The following is a 19,940-nucleotide window of genomic DNA, read 5'->3' as shown; positions in this document are numbered from 1 at the left end:
TATGCACGAAAATGAACACAACAATAACAACAATAAATTAACATAACAATAATGTCAGCAAGCAATAGTGACGCATGGTGGAGGTTCCTTGCAAGTTTGGGGCTGCATTTCTGCAAATGAAATCGGAAATTTGGTCAGGATAAAAGGTGTCCTCAATGCTGAGAAATACAGCTGGATACTTATCCATAATGCCACACCATCAGGGAGGCATGTTATTGGCCCCAAATTTATTCTGCAGCAGGAGGACACCAAACATACAGCCAATGCTTTTCAGAACTATCTTCAGCGTAAAGAATAAGAAGGAGTCTTGGAAGTATCGGCTTGGCCCCCACAGAGCCCTGATCTCAACCTCATTGAATCTGTCTGAGATTTCATAAAGAGATGGGTCGGTAGCGATCACCAGTTGTGTTCATTCAGGAATACGACATATTTACCAGACCCTTCCCCCACACTGCATCCTGAAGGATCCTGTGTGCTTGCAGCTGCCGGCAGGAAGGAGCGGAGGGAAACCGGCAGCACTTCCTGGGAAGGGGAGCACACAGTGGGGCCTGGGCAGCAGAGGGAAATGTATAATACACAGGGAGGGTGATTGGTGCACCAGGGAGAGCAATTACTGGAATCAATCCCTTCTTTGGCCCTCTGTAGCAGCCGAAAGCCAGCAAGAGGGAGAGGAAAAAAGCCAGCTTTCAGCTGCTACAGAGAGAACTATACAGCGGATCGGTTCCAGTAATTGCCCGCCTGCTGTACCAATCACCCTCCCTGCCCACATCCAATTCACCCTGCTGCCTGGGCCCCCCCCCCCCCCTGGCTGACCCAGGCCCCATACAGGGGGACTGGTGGTACCCTCATTGCCCTTGGGTGATGTACTGTATCTATGGTAGTTGCCACCCTAGGACAGGACCACACACCACCTCCTCCTCCTCCCTTCTTTTTAACAGACTGAAAGTGAGCAAATAAGAAAAGTTCATTGTTTATAAGTTTACATAAACTTTAACTTTGACTGCCTAGAAATCCAATAAAAAATGTTTGTTAGGACAGAATCAAATGAGCTATTTAGCCTCAGGGTAAAATATGTAATACAGGGAGTGCCCCAGCTCAAACTAAATTGTCATATTGTCAGTCTGAAGGTACAGAAAGCCTCTGGAACAGGCGCCAAACACATAGACAGTGTCATACACACCCCAGCAACAGACACAATCATTTTCTCCTGTCCTGACATGATTGGAAAGTTGGAAGAAAGCCTCTTATTGTGAAGTGAGGAAGTGATATTAGAGGAAATGAGGAGCACAACAGGATACTTGGCTGGATCACTTCTCTTATGCATTGCATATCTGGAGCCCCCAAACTGTGAGTGTGTAATGTCCATCACTACAAATTACCTGTTTTCTATTCTGTTCCAAAGCGGTGTCATATATATGTCAATGGTCATTAGTGACTCTATGATGCCATACTGCGGTTGGGTGTCACAGCTTTGTCTCTTCTCTATTAGGTCCATTATTATTTGTTCTACTGAGCAGTCTGATTATAGTCTGTACCAACCCATTCCCCACCTCCTCTCTCCAAAACATCCCCCTATAATAGGATTTATCTGTCCTCTTCCTTCCTTTGGCTTCTCTCTTAATGATGTCCTGCTAGACTCTGCTCTCATCCTGGCTCACGTGTTGGAATTTCCTCTCCATCATTCACAACCTTCACTTTTTACAAATACACTAAGTTTTCCAGTTTAAGTTTTCCTCTGCAGCCTGCAGACACTTCACAACGGTAAGCTGGCACCCTTTCTCATAGATATTACTTTTGTGCTGCTATTACTTCTTATGCATGATCATAAAGGCATTTTTAACCATTGTGTAAGATGCACTAACTCACAGCAATCAATCAGAAATCATTACTACACTTTGCACATTATTACTGCTCTATGTAATAGAATTCAAAATATATTTATAGTTTCTACAGTATTCTACTTTTTACAAGGATTTGTTAGAAAATTAGAGAGAGATAACAGTGTATTGGGCAAGTACTGGGGAGGATTGCCTAGAAATTGCATCTCTCTAAGGACTTTTGAGTTCAAGGTTAACTTGAGAGTATTTTAGAAGTAATACGTGTCTATCCAGGTGCATATCATAGCTGCCGACACTTTAAAAGAATTGCAAGACAAATATTGTTTTTCATTTTTTTTTTCCACATACATATATCCAGTTGCAAAACATTTATTAATTTCTAACATTAACATTTAGGATAAATATTTATCTTAAAATATATAGAATGAATATATACAGCATATATATATATATATATATATATATATATATATATATATATATATATATTTAATATATATACATACATATATATTTTTTTTTTATATGCGTTTTTATGTTCTAATATGGTACAATATAGGTGTATGTTGAGCATGCTAAAGGGCGCATAGGGCGGATATCAAGCGATAGGAGGTAACTGAGCGCAGAAAAAAGAGGGACTCAGTATCCTCTTTTATTATTTTATATATATATATATATTTTTTTTATATATATATATATATATATATAAAATATTGAAAATATTTAAAAAAGGGCATTTCAATGATATGACTCAAAACCTAAGACAGGGTTCCTTGAATCAGGGGTGTAGGCAATTACATTTTTTTTAACATGCTAATACTGATTATAAAGTGATTTATAGATCTCTATGACTATGTTGTAAATTTTCAAACTTTATTTTGCTGGCTGAGCATGACTTTTTTTTATCTGTGCAGACTCCAAAGCAGTAGGTCACGTGTCTCAACTTCACTGCTTGCATGCTTGTTTTAGGTCAATTACTTGCTAAGCAGTAAAGCAAAGATAAGGAGGGCAACACTGATGATTACATTTACTGAAACAAAAAGCTTATCCTAGGCTACTAATACAGTACAACTAATAATGTATTATATAAGTAGCTGCTCCTATATTGCCCTCTTTTCTAGAAATTCTATATAATAGGCATGCTAAAATGTTACCTTTACATTTTATATAATATCTTATAAGACAAATGTTTCATTTTAGGCTTGGTTCACGCGTCCTGAAAGTCATGCGACTTTGCCAAGCGACTTCCTAGGGATTCGCTGGAGACTTGAGTACTACTTTGATGCAACTTGATGCGGCTTTAGAAGCAACTTTCAGAGAATGACTGGGTAATCTTCCTGTAATGTTGGATCCAAATCACATCAATATAGGTGAGGATCTGACTTGGAAGTGACTTCTATTAAAGAAGAGGTCCAGTTCTCCCCATTAAAAAATTAAAAGTCAGCAGCGATGTAGCACCCTTTTAGTAAGGTGCTAGGTAAAGGCATTTATTTGCTTTCCTGCTTATCAGGGAGCAGGATTTCTAGTTTTGCCTGTTACATGTGTCCAGGTGTGATTTACTTGGGTTTGAGGGAGTGTCTCCACTGTATCCAATAGGGGAGCCTGTTGGACGGTGGGGGAAACCCAGTCAGTGACACACAGGCTTTGGTGGCTGTCCCAGTGGGAGGGCACTACAGTGGTGCATCCTGGGATTGGTCATAAAAGCCAAGGGCACATGTGACAGGATGTCTTTTGGCAGGAAGCCAGGTCCCAGGAGGAGGGTGACAGCTGTCTCTCCTCCTGTCAGGTTGGAAAGTGGTCATAGGCAGTCAGCCTAGTGGACCAGAAGTGTGGGGCTGAGCTGTGAGGTCCAGTGGAAACTGACAGTGGAGCAGTGGCAGAGATTCCTGCGAAAAACAGTGTCCAGGAGTACCATGGAGCTTGCCAGGGGTCTGCCCAGGAAGGGGACCACTCCAGGGAGGGTCAGTGGACAAGAGCCAGCACACACAGCGAGTAAGAAGGGGGGTGGCAAGTTAGACCCTGAAGAGAAACTTAACAAGTTTGTGCATAGTTACTAGTTGGAGAATCCCACTCATCCCTTGTCCCATCCCAGTTCCAAAATAAATACAAAAAAAAAAAAAACAAATCCCCTGGTCTGTTCATTGATTGAGCCAAGGACATAAGGTGATAAGTTTATTTGCCTGTTGCTATGGGTAACCCAGGGGAATCAATTCTCAGCAGCTCCCAAGGGGGCAGTGCTACAGCTACAAATACTGTAACTGCTTACTTTTAATATTAGGACACTTATCTGTCCTGAAATCCAGCGATCTTGGCACCCCAGACGATGTTTCCATAGGCTCTCGGGTGCTGCCGCCATTGCCTGTAAGGGAAACCGGCAGTAAAGCCTTGTGGCGTCACAGCTGGCTCCCTACTACGCATAAACGAAGCGCACTGCACTTTCTAAAAAAGGCCCGGGAGCAGGGCAAGGAGGAGGGGGGCTGAATTTGCAGGGACCTTGCTGCAGCCAGGTCTCCCGCAAGTGGGGATGGGTATCTGTCAAAGACAATGTATCATAGGCTATAGCCAGCAGTCCAAACGCAACATACAAAAAGCTCCCTATACAGCCAAATTAGTCAAGTAACACATTTTGGTTGTCATGTTAATCACAGGAGGTTATTTGTTACTACATCATTGTACAGCTGGAATAATGGAGAGGTAGGAGAAATATTTTAAAACCTATGCTTTCCTGGTAATCGCAGAATAGTTGTGAGCTATACACCTGGAAGCCCCTTACTATCATATGTCATTTAATGATTAGCAGCTCACTGGTTTGTTTTCTTCAGCATACATATATATAGTATATGCGTACATTTGTGATCCATTAAAGACTATGGAGAGAGGCTTTGGTTACATGACAGTATGGCATGTGTTTGGCTTTGAGAGCATGGATACCCTATGTTATTATGGCATCAATCTGGCTTTGATTGCATGGCATCTTCCTGCTGGCATGCTGTCAGTGTGTATTTGTTAATATGGTGTAGCCAACTTTTGGAGGGGATCCCCTAAAGAAGTCATGTGACCATGACTTAATCAGTAGGGCAGAGCTGGTAATGTCATTGCACTATCCAGGAAGCGAGGCAGGCATCAGGACGAGGGTTGTTGCCAACATACTGTGATCTTAAGGGGGCAATGCTCTAGCTTTTACTCTGTTGTGCACCTGTGAGTTATTTTATATTTTAAGTAAAGCAAATTTTATCTTATTGAAAGCATGAAGATGGTTTTATATCTGTTTTGAGTGGCACCTCTGTGGAAGTGATGAAAGGAGGATTTATAGGCTATTACTCTGGAGAACAAGTACTCAAGTAACACCAACAAGGCTTGGTAAATCTGGAGGAGATTGGAGGTTTTTGTCTTTGGCTGTGGATAGCAGAGGACTGAGGTTCATCACCCCTTGAAGGGGAAAGCTGGATTTTACCTATTTGATATATGAGTCAAAAATGGAGGTGAGTGCATAGTGTGGATAGTGGAAGATTGTGTGTGGTACAGCTACATGGAATAAATGAACTTAGCACACACTGAGCACAGATTTGCACTGATATTTGTTATCCATTGTTTATGGACTTTACAAACCTGACACTTATGCTGGTTTATATAAATAGGGTGTTTATTTCAATTTTACCTTTTTTTAGATCACATTATTACAGTTGAGAAATCTATTTTCCAGCAGACAGGTTAATTTTGATAATATATCAGTACATTGAGAGTGATCTGTATATACAGTATATTTTTCATCATGTTTATATAGTGCAACATGTTGTTAAAATTTGAGAGATATGAACAGTGATGTGGCACTTTTTTTTAGAAATCAGCCTTTGAACTGTTGCAGGTACACCTCTTATGGCATGCGAGTAGATTGATAGAAGCCCAAAGGACATATAAAGGCTGTCTTCTCTTGATCTTCGAGTGCCATTTGAACTTAGTAGTACCCGGATACAAGGTCTAATACAATGAACCAACAATTTCCATTAAAAAAATTCGGAGCTTCTTCAATTCTGCCATTGTCCTCTGATGTAGAGCAGCACCACCACAGTGGGGGGGGGGGGGGGGGGGGCGTTAGGGCCTCCTACAGTCCACAATGTCCTAGCTCATTCACATCTTTTGGTATTGTCCTCTAGGGTCTCTCTGAAAGTAGTAGTGTCAGTTATGGCGCTTTTCCACTGCATGGAACCGAACGGTTCGGCTCGCTTTTGTGCTTTTCCACTGCTGCTACCGCATGGTATGGTGTTGGAACGGTTCGGTACGGCACGGTACGGCGGCGCTTTTCCACTGCATGGATATGAATGGTACGGCTCTCAAAAACAGTACCACCTCGATTGTGGTTCCAAGAGGTACCATACCCGGTACCATATCCCACAATCCTTTGCATGCAGTCACTACTAGCCACTGATTGGTCAGAGAATCGTTGTTATCCCACCCACTTAACTTTAGTACTACTTTAGTGGAAAAGCAAACCATACCGTACCGTACCGAACCGTTCCAACACCGTACCATGCGGTACCAGCAGTGGAAAAGCAAACCGGGCCAAGCAGGGCCGAGTAGAGCTGAGCCGGTACTTGCAGTGGAAAAGTGCCATTAGTCTAAAAGAGTGTTGAGCACTGCTAGCACAGTCTACCTCCATATAATCTGTAGAGAACACCTCCGTCAAATTTTGCAATTGCTGTCTCAGTTTCTTGTTCTAGGGCTCTGGCAACTTTCGGCCACTCAAATCAAATTGGAGGGTAGAACTTGTATTTCTGACTTGGACTCTGAACAAAGTAGCAGTTAACTACAACCTGATGACAATCAATTATGACAGGATGGGAAGAATCATTTTTCACAGTCACAACTGCAGATAACTCAAATTTGGCTCTCCAGTTCTTTCTCTCAAAAATCCTCATCCAGCCTTATTTGTTCATCATCTCTTCAGGAGTTTCCATGAGGAGATAACTTCCAGCAGGACATAACTCTAGCAGCTCGGGGGCAATACTCAAAGCTACTTTCAGCACACTCTTTCCCCCTGGTGGAATTTCTATGGGGCGCTCTTGAAGTTTAGATGGGATATCAACTTGCACAGAAGAAATCAGAACAGTCCAGCTTTGTTTAAGAAACTTCTGGAATGTACTGCTATACAATTAGTGCTCAGTATCACTGGAGCTGTGTGTGAATCACCTGTGTCAGGACAGACAAAAGCTGTGATCTCCATAGGAAGAACACCCTTGTTTTCTAAATTTGGAACAGTCACAATTAAAAGCTTCCATCAATAGAATACGACTCCCAGTTCAAGCCCCATAATTCCATTCTTCCAGTAGCCTGAAGAGGTATGCTGCTCAAGTATTCTGATAGAATAAACAGTAAATAAAGGTAACTTGGGAACCTTTACCCAACATGAGAAATGGCCCTCCCCAAACAGATTATAGCGCTAAACCTATAGGTAAATAAGACAATCAGAACCTTTGCTAAGTGGAAGAGTGGGATTCATAATAAAGTTGGTAGAGCCTCCACCCAGGACAGGGCCTCTGTGAACAGAGGGTATTCCCTTCCTGGGAAATCAACCAGTAATCTAATCAAAGTAATTGGAAGCAGAAGAGCAACTGCAACCAGCATACAACATTAACCATAAGTATAAGATGCACCCTAGTATAGAAATATTACAAGGTTTATAAAAGAAAAGATCAATAACAGTACATACAATCAATTTACAGGCAGATATTATCAACAAAGGGCCCGATAGGATTCCTGGTGGAATTGTAGGCATACAGTATACCCGGGTATATATAGTTATTTGCCAGATGAATTTTGCAGCAAAGTCCTGTTACAGGGGCCCCATAAGCATGATGCAGCGTCAGTATTTGTGCCAGAGACCTGAAGACAAGATCTGCAGTGATGAGGAGACCCTCCAGCCATCTGAAATGCAGTCCTAGTTATCTGGCAATAATTATTTCTTCTGATATGATATTAGTAGCATGGATAGGATATGTGGCTACAACCTTCTCTCTCCACTTCCTCCTTCCAGGATCTTTTCCCAACAACTCTTGACCAGGAAGTAACATACATGATTTTACATTACGCTGTCGTACTAGCAGTAGAGGACAGCGGGTCCCTATAATGGTATTCCATGCTTTTTCAATCCTTTTACCAGTGTTGCTGGGAAACCATAGGCTTTCTGCAGTAATGAATGGTAGCCAGAGATCATTTGTTTTAAAGAGGAAGTAAACCCTCCTCTGCAAGTTGTACCTATAGGTAAGCCTATGATAAGGCTTACCTATAGGTACTTTAAATATCTCCTAAACATGCACCGTTTAGGAGATACTTACCTTACATGCAGCCAGTGACATCACCGGCACATGCGCTCTGAAGGAACGGCCGCTGGTGCCGTTCCTTCAGAGCCCCGTGCCGTGACCGTCGGCTCCCACGCGCGTGCGCGGGAGTGACGTCACCGCAGCTCCGGCCAATCAGATGGCCGGATGCCGTAATCCCGGAGGACGGGCAACTTACCATGTCGCCCGTCATAGAGGTAAGCGGGCGGCACGGCGGGGGCTCGTTCTAAGGTAAGTATTTGATAATGAGCTAGTATGCGATGCACTAGCTCCTTATGTCTTTCTCTTTCAGGGTGAAAAAAAAAAAAAAAAAATTGGGTTTACAACCTCTTTAAGCTATGTAGGCTGTGAACTAAAGAGCAGCGATTTTTCATTCCTTATCAGAAAAAGATTTGCTCAAGCTGACATGTCCCATATTTGTTTGTGTGAAGTGCGATTTTAATGATAGGACAGCGTTAACCGTTACATCATTTGCTGCAGAAAAATCAACATGCTGCAACTCATTTAAGGGTGCATTTGCAGGTGTGAATGCACCCTAAATGTCAACTCATTCTTGACTAAATAAAGATCTGACGTGTACCTGAGAAAAGACAATTCCCCGTTCCTTATACCTTTAACACCAGGGTATTTGAGGATATGACACGGATTCCAGTACAATTTTTAGAAATGTACCCAGTAAAAGGGTTGTGGCAGAAACCAAGTCACAGCCATAATTGTAGGATTAAACTGATGATTAAATGTAGAGTTTATTTTCCATAATTAAACAGCCATATTATTTGGCTGCCTTGGCTCTGAGTATGCCCTCAAATGTAGCCTGCCATTCATTGACAATTGGCCCTGAATAATCACTTTCCCTCCCTTCCTATGAGTTTGTTGAGAATACTCTTCTACTAAAATTATCCCGTAAAAATATTTTTAACAAAAAAACACAATTATCTAATATGACCTACTATGTAGTTTGACAGACAGTTCTTTAGAGAAGAAATGCTATGAGCAGTAAAGGCCTTTTCATGCAGGCAGCTGGGGAAGGCAGTAAAAACAGGCATTACAGCCGTGGTTTTATGACCACCAGAATTCTAACATTGCAGCAGAGGCGTAACTAAAACCTTCAGGGCCCCGGTGCAAGAAACCATGAAGGCCCCCCCCCCCCCCCCCCAGACCCCTGGCCGGGGCCCTTCCCTTCAAGCCTGAGGCTCTTTGCACTGATCCTGGTGCCCTTTACTCTCGTTGCGGAGCCCTTTATTACGGTCCCACAGTGGGACCCTTTCACAAGTTCTGCAGTGGGCCCCCTTCCTTCCATCTTGGGGCCTCCCCACGGTGGTTCAATGCCAGGGCCGGTCACAAATGTGACCTTTGTGATCCGGGAAGTTCACCCACTGGTGTCAGTAGTTTTTATTTTATGGTATTTTAATTGTATTATTTTTTATCATTTTATTTTATTTTTTTACAATGTCACTGACTATGACCCTGCTAATTCAGAAAAGGAAGGAGCTGGTAAATTACATATCTGCCGACCCCTGCCTGGTTCTCTATTGTGACACATTCCCTGCAGCAGCCGGCAGGAGAGAGAAGGGAGCACAGGAGGGGGGGGGGGGACCAGGGGAGCACACAAGGGCCCATAGACAACAGAACACAAGTGAACTGGATAGGAGGAGTGGCGGGGGCAGCATACAGAGGAACCAATCTCCTCCATTTTCCTCCTGCAGCTACAGGAGGAAGAAGGAGGATATTGATTTCTCTACATGCTGCCCCCACTGCCCCTCCTATCCAGGTGTACAGGGGAGCCGCACAGGCTCCCTGGAGCATGGGGCCCGGTTGCAATTGCAACCCCTGCAACCCCTGTAATTACATCCCTACATTGCAGTCTGATGGGACTTAACACTTGACAATGGAACTGCTTTTTAGATTCTGACACAGCCACAGGTATATTAAACAGTTTGCTGGGATGATGAGGTTAAAATTGTGTTTTATTTGTACACGTACATTTATTTCTCACTATTGCACAAGAGTATGCATGTAGAAACAAATATGGGTGTGGATTTAACTCTGTATTTCATTTTTACCCATAGGACTTGTTCACCACCCATTGTTCCTAAGTTGAGAACATTCCCTTTATTAAGGCTCCCACACCTCTTCCACCAAGACATGTATATGGTTTAACTGGGCTTCGTTTACTGCTTAGCAATCCTGATACCTGATGTAACATTCCTCTGGGTGAAGCCTCTTCCAGTCCATTCCCAGATACCAGCAATGAGTAGTTGCAGCTGTCTGCGCCCTGAGACTGACTCAGAGGATGAGGTGAGTTATTGTGACAGCTCAAAGTTTCAGTCACAGGGTGCACATAATAGGAAGTAGGTTGTCAATAGCCACAGTAACCAACTAGCATACAATGTACAGGTGCATCTCATAAAATTAAAATATTATCAAAAATGTAATTTATTTCTTTAATTCAATTCAAAACGTGAAACTCATATATTTTATATAAATGCCTTACACAGAGAGTGATACATTTCAAGTATTTCTTTCTTTTAATTTTGATGATTATGGCCTACAGCTAGTGAAAACCTAAAATTCAGTATCTCACAAAATGAGAATAATACATAGGACCATGGAAAAAAAAAAGTATTTTTAATACAGAAATGTTAGCTTACTAATAAAATATGTCCATGTACAGTATAATATGCACTCAATACTTGGTCAATGCTTATTTTGCATGAATTACTGCATCAATGCAATGTGGCATGGAGGCAATCAGCCTGTGGCACTGCTGAGGTGTTATGGAAGCCCAGGTTGCTTTGATAGTGACTTTCAGCTCATCTGCATTGTTGAGTCTGGTGTCTCTCATCCTCCTCTCTTTAATACCGCACAGATTCTCTATGGGGTTTAGGTCAGGCGAGTTTGCTGGCCAATCAAGCAGAGTGATACCATGATCATTAAACCAGGTATTGGTACATTTGACAGTGTGGGCAGGTGCCTATTCCTGCTGGAAAATGAAATCAGAATCTTCTTAAAGATTCTGGTCAGCAGAGGGAAGCATGAAGTGCTCTAGAATTCCCTGGTATTGGGCTGCACTGACTTTGGACTTGATAAAACACAGTGGACCAACACCAGCAGATGACATGGTTCCCTAAATCATCACTGACTGTGGAAACTTCACACTGGACCTCTTGCAACTTGGATTCTGTGCCTCTCCACTCTTCCTCCAGACTCTGAGACCTTGATTTCCAAATAAAATGCAAACTTTTCTACAGTCCGTGATGATTTGGGGAGCCATGTCATTTGCTGGTGTTGGTTCACTCTGTTTGATCAATGCCAAAGTCAGTACAGCCCTACCAGGAAATTCTAGAGCACCTTATGCTTCTCTCTGCTGACCAGCTTTATGGAGATGCTGATTTCATTTTCAAGCAGGACTTGGCATTAAAAAAACCCAAAAGTTTTGAAAAACAAAAACGTTTTTCATAGTTTGTTATAAAATTTTGCAGACAGGTAATTTTTCTGCTTCACTGATGTGCACTGATGAGGCTGCACTAATAGGCATTGATAGGCTGCATTGATGGGCACTGATGGGGTGTCACTAAGGAGGCAGCACTGATGGGTACTGGTAGGCTCACTAAGGAGGCTTGATGAGGCTGCACTGTTAGGTGGCACTGATAGGTTTTATATTTTAAAACTCACCTTCCCCTGCGATCCCCCGCCGTCCTCCCCTGCCGTCCTTCCACTGTCCTCCCGCTGTGTGCTTGGCCGATGCCGGCACCTGCCTTCCGGTTTCCTTCCCTGCAGGCATTGCGACGCAGAGGGGTGGAACCGGCGGCAATTTCAAAAATGTAAATACACCAAACGCCATGATACAAAGTTGTGATCCTAACGGATTACACTGTATCATGTCATTTCACCACAGGATTTCACCTGGTGGCTTTTCCAGTACCCTGCCTGTGCTTTTCCAGTTCTTTGTGCCTGGAAAATAGAAACAGCGAAACTTACTTGAAGAACTGAGTTACAGCAATTTGTGGGAAAATTCATCATCAGGTACGGAAAGTGACGACAGCGACGATTCTGATGTCTCTTTCTGGCACATTGGAAATTCTGAAGAATCATTTGATATACTTCCCAAATTCCACAAGCTATGTGCCAGAAAGAGACATCAGAGTTGTGGCTGTCCTACCTTCCCGTACCTCATGGCGAAATTTCCCACGAATCGCTATCGCTAACTTTCTTCAAGTAACTCTTTTTCGCTGTCGCTGTTTTCCAGTTCGTGTAAAAGCACTTTTGTGCAAAAAGAACACTTTTTTGGTTGCCATGGTAGTTCTCTATTTTCCAGGCACAAAGCACTGGAAAAGTACAGGCAGGGCACTGGAAAAGTCACCAGGTGCAATCCTGTGGTGAAATGGCTTGATACAGTGTATACCGCTAGGATCACAACTTTGTATCATGTCATTTAGTGTATTTAAAATTTGGAATTTGCTGCCGGTTCCACAACCCCCCCCCCCCCTGGGTCGCAACGCTCGCAGGGAAGGGAACCCGGGGAAGGCAAGTGCCGGAATCATGGGGAGAGAGTGTGAGGATGGCTGCAGGACGGCGGGGGATCACAGCGGGGGATCGCAGGGAAGGTGAGTGTGCTTTTGGGGCTTTTGGTACTGAAACTTCGAGCCACATTCGTGAATACCACCAGGGAGGTTAAAATGGTCTGTTGCAAATTGGAAAACTGTTCTTTGTCAGAGTAATTGAATTATGCCTTTTTTTTTTGGGAACCATGAGTGCCACATACTCCGAATTAAAGGGGGGAGGGACCATCTGGCTTGTTATCAGTGCTCAGTTTAAAAGCCTGTATCTCTGATGGTATGGGGGGTACATTAGAGCATATGGAAAGGGTAACTTGCACATCTAAAAAGGCATCATCATTGCTGAAAGATATTTCCAGGTTTTAGAGCAGCATATGCTCCCATCCAGATGACGTCTTTTTCAGGGAAGGCCTTGCATATTTCAGCAGGACAATGCTAAACTGAATGCTGCATCTGTGATAACAGCATGACTTTTGTAGTAGAAGAGTCTGGGTGCCTAACTGGCCTGCCTGAAGTCCAAACCTTTCACCAGTTGAAAATATTTGAAAATGTCTTGAAACTAAAAATATGACAAAGAAGACCCAGGACTGTTGAGCAGTAGGGATGGGCTGTGTGTTTGAGTCGAACGTAAGTTTGACTCGAACAGCAGCTGTTCATGTGTTCGCTGAACACATGAAAAAATGGGGCGCTCAGTGGGAAGTTCGCCTGCCGATAAGCGTCCCATGATGCACTGCACTCTTGCAGTGCATTGAATACTGATGATTGCCCAAAGCATGCACCTGACCTGTATGCTTTGGCCAATCACAGCACAATGTACTGTGAGAGCCATGATTGGCCAAAGGCAGATAGCCTTTGGCCAATCATGGCTCAGGGGCTTAGTCCACACCCCAAACTATATAAGGCTGCTACTTACACGGCAGCCGTGTATAGTGTGTGACAATGGAGTTTAGGCAGGTAGGTAATGGATAGTGTGTTCAGTCAGTTTAGTGCAGTCAGTGTATTGTACAGGTTATACCCCACTTTTAAAATGTATGGATATGTTGTATTCCCGGGTCCCCTCTCAGTGCTCCCCAAGTTTGGTGTCCCTGTCACTTATGATTCGGGAGAAGTGCCATGTCAAGCTGACCAAGATTTCTCATAGACGCCAAAGTTAAAGACAGGGAGCTGTACCATGTCAAGCTGGCCAAGATTTCCCATAGATACCAATGAGCAATTGGTCTGGGCAGGAAGGGGGTGAAAGTGCCCTGTATTTAGGTGGTTGAGGGGAACCCTATGACAGAAGAAAAAAAATGGTGTCCCCCCCCCCCCAAAATCTATACCAGGCCCTTTGGGTCTTGTATAGATTTTAAGGGCAACTCCACGCCAAAATTTTAAAAAAAGCCATTCGCTGCTTCCTCAACCCCTGTTTTAACCCCATTTTTGCTGAAAAATGCGCTGCAACCACATGTATTGCACGGTTGCGGAGCATTTGCAGGACTTCCCTATTGACTTGAATGTGTAGTGTTGGGTGGGTGCAAAGCAACTTTGCTGTGGGTGCAAAGTGACGCATTGCAGCTGCAGCATGTAAACAAACCCATCTGCTTCCTATTGCACCTTAAGGGGGGAAGGTTGGCGGGTGGCAGAAATGCAGCTCAACAGCACATTTTTGTCATCCCCCCCCCCAAACCGCAAGTCTAAACAAGGCCTAGGGTCTCATTCACGTGGGGCATACTACAACGAAGCTGTGTTTTGCTGCACAGTAATGCATAAGTGTTCCGTGCATCCCTATGCAGGCAGTCGTATCAATGTCAATTGGGATACAGCAGCTGCAGGGGCATGCACAGGTGTTCCGTGCATTCCAGTGTAGACAGTGCCATTCATGTCAATTGGGACACAGTGGATGTATGGACACAGCCACTGCTCCCAACTTTACATCAGTGTGGGTGCATGTCCCTAAACCCACACTGTCTGCGTTTGGGGCCATGCACCTACACCTGAACAGATGTTAGATGTCAGATCTGTCCTTACAGCCGCTGCATCCCAATTGACATGAATTGGACTACCCGCACAGCGATGCACAGAGCGCCTGTGCATCCCTGTGTGGGTAAACATGGCTCTCCATATGGCCCTCCATGGGCGTATGCTTTAGTACACCCCATGTGAACAATGGCTTAGTAGGAATTTAGCAGGAATTTTGTAAGTTATGTTGTGTTTTGTATGCTAATAAGAATTTTAGTGTTTTTTGAGTTAAAACAGCAGTTTGATAAACATTTGCACTGCGCGACTATTGTGTCCCTACGGTAGCACGTTCTTTTTATTCTACTGGTTATGTGCTTTCAGAAAATGTATGGTTTAAGGGCTGTTTTACAACTTCTGAAAGCTGTAAGTGAAAAATGAAAACCTCCAGGTTTTCATAGAAATATGCCTATTTACAAATTTGTGTACATTTGAGTTTCACCATTTAAAATTTACAAATATTTGTTATTTATTTACCGAATACAGGTTAAACCTTTATATTAGTAGGAATTTATTAGGATTTTTTTTAACATTTGCTGTGTTTGTATCTGCTAATAATGATTTTAGTGTATTTTTTTGTGAAAATATTGATTAAATAAACATTTGCGCAAATATCATGGGGCAATAAAAATCAGTAGCACCTTCTTTTTATTCTACTGGTCATGTGCTTTTAGAAAATATATGGTTTGGGGGGGGGGGGGTCTTTTACAATCTCTGAAAGCTGTAAGTGAAAAATGAAACCCTCCAGATTTTTAGAGAAATGTAATGTAAATGTAAATGTAATTATTTACAGTCTTGTGTATGTTGGATTTTCACCATTTTGTAAAAAGGCACAATTTAAATTTTATAAATATTTGTTAAAAACAGGTTTAAACTTTTATATTTTTATATTTAGTAGGAATTTAGTAGGAATTTTGTAAAATTTGCTGTGTTTGTATCTGCTAATAATGATTTTTGTGTATTTTTAGCAAAAATATTGTATTGAGAAACATTTGCGCAAATATCATGAGGCTCCAAAAATCAGTAGCACCATCTTTTTATTCTCCTGGTCATGTGCTTTCAGAAAATGTATGGTTTTGGGGGTCTTTTATAAACTCTGAAAGCTGTAAGTGAAAAATAAAAAGGCAATGGGAAAATTGCAAAAATGGCCTGGCCAGCTGAGTTGAAAACTGGAGCACAGGGCCTGGCAGCGAAGGGGTTAAATAAATTTTTCATTTTTACTGTTTCACTTTAAGCATCACTGCTCCTTTAAAAACTATTGTTTTTAAAAAAAGTTTTGCATTGATACATGTCCCCCAAGGCAGTACCCAGGTCCCCATACGCTTTTTATGGCAATACCTTGCATACAAGCCTTTAAAATGAGGACTTTTGATTTTTCATGTTCGTGTGCTTATTCCCCCCCCCCCCCCCCACATTTTTCAGCCCCCTCAGCCTTCCCCAATTTAAAGCGGGGTTCCACTCATTTTTGTGTTTATTAAAAGTAAGCAGCTACAAAAAGTGTCGCTGCTGACTTTTAATAAACACACACTCTCCTGTCCCACGATCCAGCGATGTGGCCGCAGGAAGCCTCACTCCTCTCCCTCTTCTCTTAGTGGCGCCGACATCTCTAGTGTGGGCATCCCGCTGTGACAACTTGCGGCTTCACAGCTGGGTGCACACTGTGCATGCGCGAGTCGTGCTGCGCATTGTGAATGGCCAGGCAATCTTCTGGGACCTGTGACGTGTCCCAGAAGATTGCAGTGAGGGAGGGGGAAGAGGAGAACTTCAGCTCGAGCTGCCTAGGAGGCCCAAGCGGAAGTGGGAGCAGGTACCTGTCAAATCTAGGTACCCGCTCACCCCCCCCAAAAAAAAATGACAAAATGACATGCCAAGTGTGGCATGTCAGGGGGTCAGGAGTATTTAAAGTGGAAGTTCCACCTTTGGGTGAAACTCCACTTTAATGTCCCCCCCCCCCCACACACACACACACACACACACACATACACACACACACATTACAGTCATCAGTCCCCCACTTTAATATCCTCAGCTCCCTCCACATTACAATAATCAGTCCCACCACATTACAGTCCTTAACCCCCCACTTTATTGTCCTCATTTCCCCCCACATAACAGTCCTCAAGGCCACCCCATATCACAGTCCTCAGGGCCCTCCCACATCACAGTCCTCAGCCCCCCACTGCAATGTCCTCAGCCCACCACATTGCATTCCTCAGCCCCCCACTTTAATGTCCTCAGCCCCCCCACATCACAGTCCTCAGCTCCCCCACTTCAATGTCCTTAGTGCACCCACATTACAGTCCTCAGGCTCCTCCAACCTTGATGTCATCAGCCTCCCCCCCCCCCCCCCCCCCATATTACTGTCCTCAGCACACACATTCCTCATTTTCAGCTTTTCACAGTAGTATCCTCACTCCCTGTGACTTTACCCCCTCCCTCACTGTCTTACCTTGCTTACACAGATTGAAGATTGGAGGGAGGCACAGGCACAGCATGTCTGGATGGAGGGGGGTGTTGCAAGATTGTGATTGGTTGTTAGGGCCGTCCTTCATCCTAGCAGCCAATCACCTGTTTGTTAACCTCAGGCAGCTCTGCCCTCCATCCAGAACTGTCCTGCCTTCTGCTCTCTGCTCTGTGAGGACTACAGAGCGACGGCAGAGGAAGAAAAGGCTGCTAAATAGCGGTACCTTGATGGTCAGAATGGAAACGTGACATGGTCCGTATTCGGCCCACGGCCTGCCATTTAGTGATGCCCGTTCTATTGTAAATAAAATATGGATTTATGAGATTTGCAAATCATTGCATTATTTTTTTATGTAGATTTTACACAGCATCCAAACTTTTTTGCAATTGGGGTTGTATGTATGCATACTTTGAAATGTGACATGAAATGAGACTAGTAATGTTTGTGTATTACATGAACTTAATTTTACACTGACTATTTATATTTCTCCTCTAGTACAGGGAGAGCACAGAGAAAGAGAAGGAGGAGATCACTGACACAGTAGATGGAGAGCTAGTCTTTTCTACAGCCGTCATGGGTGGTGTACACAAAGCTCAAAGCAACCAACGGGATCGTGAGAAGGAACGTCAAAAAATAAGAGAGCGCGAACGAAGAAGAGAGCAAGAAAAACAAAGAGAAAAAGACAGAAACACTGATAGAGAAAAAGAGAGGAGACGGCAAAGGGAAAGACAGAGACAAGCCGAAAAACAGAGACAGAGACAGGCTGACAAACAAAGACAGAAACAAGCAGAGAAGCAAAGGCAGAAGAAAAGGAAATGATTATTTTTTGTACATACCAGCAGTAGTGACAAAATAATGGGCATGTCCACAAAAAGAGTTATGCAGTCTGCAGTGGTTAGGTTTTTTGGCTCGGTTCACACTGACGCGACATAGGATCATACTTGTGAGAGCACAAGTCAGATGACGTTAAATTCAATGTTCCCCTATGAGAGCTGTCCTAACTGACACTACACAAGTCTGTCCGACATTAGAAAAGGATCCTGCGCTACTTTGGTCCACCTTTGATATGACATCAATGCCACAGAGTGTAAAAAGTCACATCAAAGTCGTTTCAAAGTTGGACTCCAAAGTTGCACTGAAAGTTGTGCAACTTTGGAATCAGGCTAGTGTGAACCGAGCCTTTATCATAAGGCATTTGTACCCATCATCAGAAACACCCTTTCAACTACTATAGGCTAGTTACGCATGTATCATATATGCAGTGCATGTTTTAACTTCAAGTAGAACTAAAGGCAAAAAGTTTTTTTCCTTTTGGATAGAGCAATGAGGGTTATAACCAAATACATTTTTTTTTTTTACAATCTGTGTCCCATTGGGGAGATTTCCTTTCGCTTCCTGTCCCATACCCAAGACAGGAGGTGATAGGAAATCTCTCCAAAGTAAGGGAACCCCAGTGTGTCACCAAAACTAGTCTACCCATTGGAAGATTTCCTCTCTATTCTTCTGGTGACAACCCAAAATTGGAGAATTTCTTTCACTTTTACTCTCAGTGATATTGATAAACAGGACACAAAGAGAGGGTCAATCTCCCATACGGCGTCACAGACAGCAATAAAAACCTGACCAGTGTTCTATTCTCTCCCAACTATATCGAAAAACTAAAACAAAAAGTTTTTCCTTTAGTTATCTTTTCAGTCACCAGGCCTCCCATACGGTTAGTGGACTTTTTGGCTGCACAGAGCCACAAAAATAAACATGAACTTGAAAGAAAACATTATTTTCTTTATTTTTGTATGCATGTATGGCTTCAATGCTTTGAGTTACTAAACCAGAACAAGTATGAAGATTAGTACTTTACTCTGAATTTCCTAATATGTATATTAGTTCAAGATAAGTATTGACAGTGGGCCAACAGAATTGGCTGACAACTAGTATTTTAAAAAAGAAGATAAGCAATAGCAGCACCAACATTTATCCTATCTATAGGTGTATCTTTAGCCCATCCTTGTTGAACTGGAGAACCGTGGAGCCATAGGGTAAAATTTTTGGATGTGCCTGGCACAAAAATTAATCTCACATAAAATACTTTCTTTTAACATCTAATGGTTAAGAGCATTAAATACAATGCATTTTGTAGGAAGAAATCCTCCCTGTTTTGCAGAGATTGAGCAGCTATTAAACCATTAAATATTTCAAAAGTATTTAAAGTGAGATGAACTGGTGACCATCTGGATAAAACATTCCTCCCTTAACATACAGATATTTGTGAGACTGGAGCTTTGCAATGGCCATTTTACTGGGAAATGTTGTTGTTCTCTGGTAGCGAATCAGTCAACAGTAAGTGGATTTAACAGTAAAAGTAGTCAAAATAAAAAACACAAAAATCAGCACACGGGACAGAACTATTTGATGCACATGTCCCTTGTGCTGCCGGCTCTTAGTTTCCTTGAAATTTTCCTTGATCCATCAAATTTTCTCAGCAGGGGTTAATAGAATCAAAATAGCTGTCATATACACACATAAAGTGTACCTGACTATACCCAACCTTTCCACCCAATTCTGCAATTCAGAGAAGTCGGAAATTAAGCTTCTATGAATGAAACAGGATCTATGAATGAAGAACAGGTGAATGATTTGAAGGTCCATCCCCTCCATTTATAGATCTTGTTTCATCTATAGAAGCTGTAGCATGGCTTCTATGAATTGTGGAGCTGAGTGGAAGGGGCAGGCATAGTCAGTAACTCTTGAT

General features: G+C 42.9%; 1 protein-coding gene across 2 annotated transcripts; it reads left to right on the top strand.

Annotated features, from left to right (window-relative positions):
* Positions 1-1,142: 1,142 nt before the first annotated feature.
* LOC309544665 (uncharacterized protein) lies at positions 1,143-18,176 on the top strand. 2 transcript variants are annotated; one of them, XM_082243577.1, is made up of 4 exons: positions 1,143-1,347; positions 1,636-1,761; positions 10,243-10,471; positions 17,687-18,176. In XM_082243577.1, the coding sequence occupies exons 3-4, from the start codon at positions 10,424-10,426 to the stop codon at positions 18,008-18,010; spliced, it is 372 nt and encodes a 123-aa protein (XP_082099703.1). In that variant the 5' UTR covers positions 1,143-1,347; positions 1,636-1,761; positions 10,243-10,423; the 3' UTR covers positions 18,011-18,176. The 2 variants fall into 2 exon arrangements, with proteins under 2 accessions (XP_082099703.1, XP_082099702.1); XM_082243576.1 differs by lacking the exon at positions 1,636-1,761.
* Positions 18,177-19,940: the final 1,764 nt, after the last annotated feature.

Source organism: Pelophylax lessonae (genome assembly GCF_965119305.1).
Source record: "Pelophylax lessonae genome assembly, chromosome: 1".
NCBI classification, from domain to species: Eukaryota; Metazoa; Chordata; class Amphibia; order Anura; family Ranidae; genus Pelophylax; species Pelophylax lessonae.
Note: the sequence above shows the minus strand (reverse complement) of the source record. Positions and strands in the feature narration are given on the sequence as shown.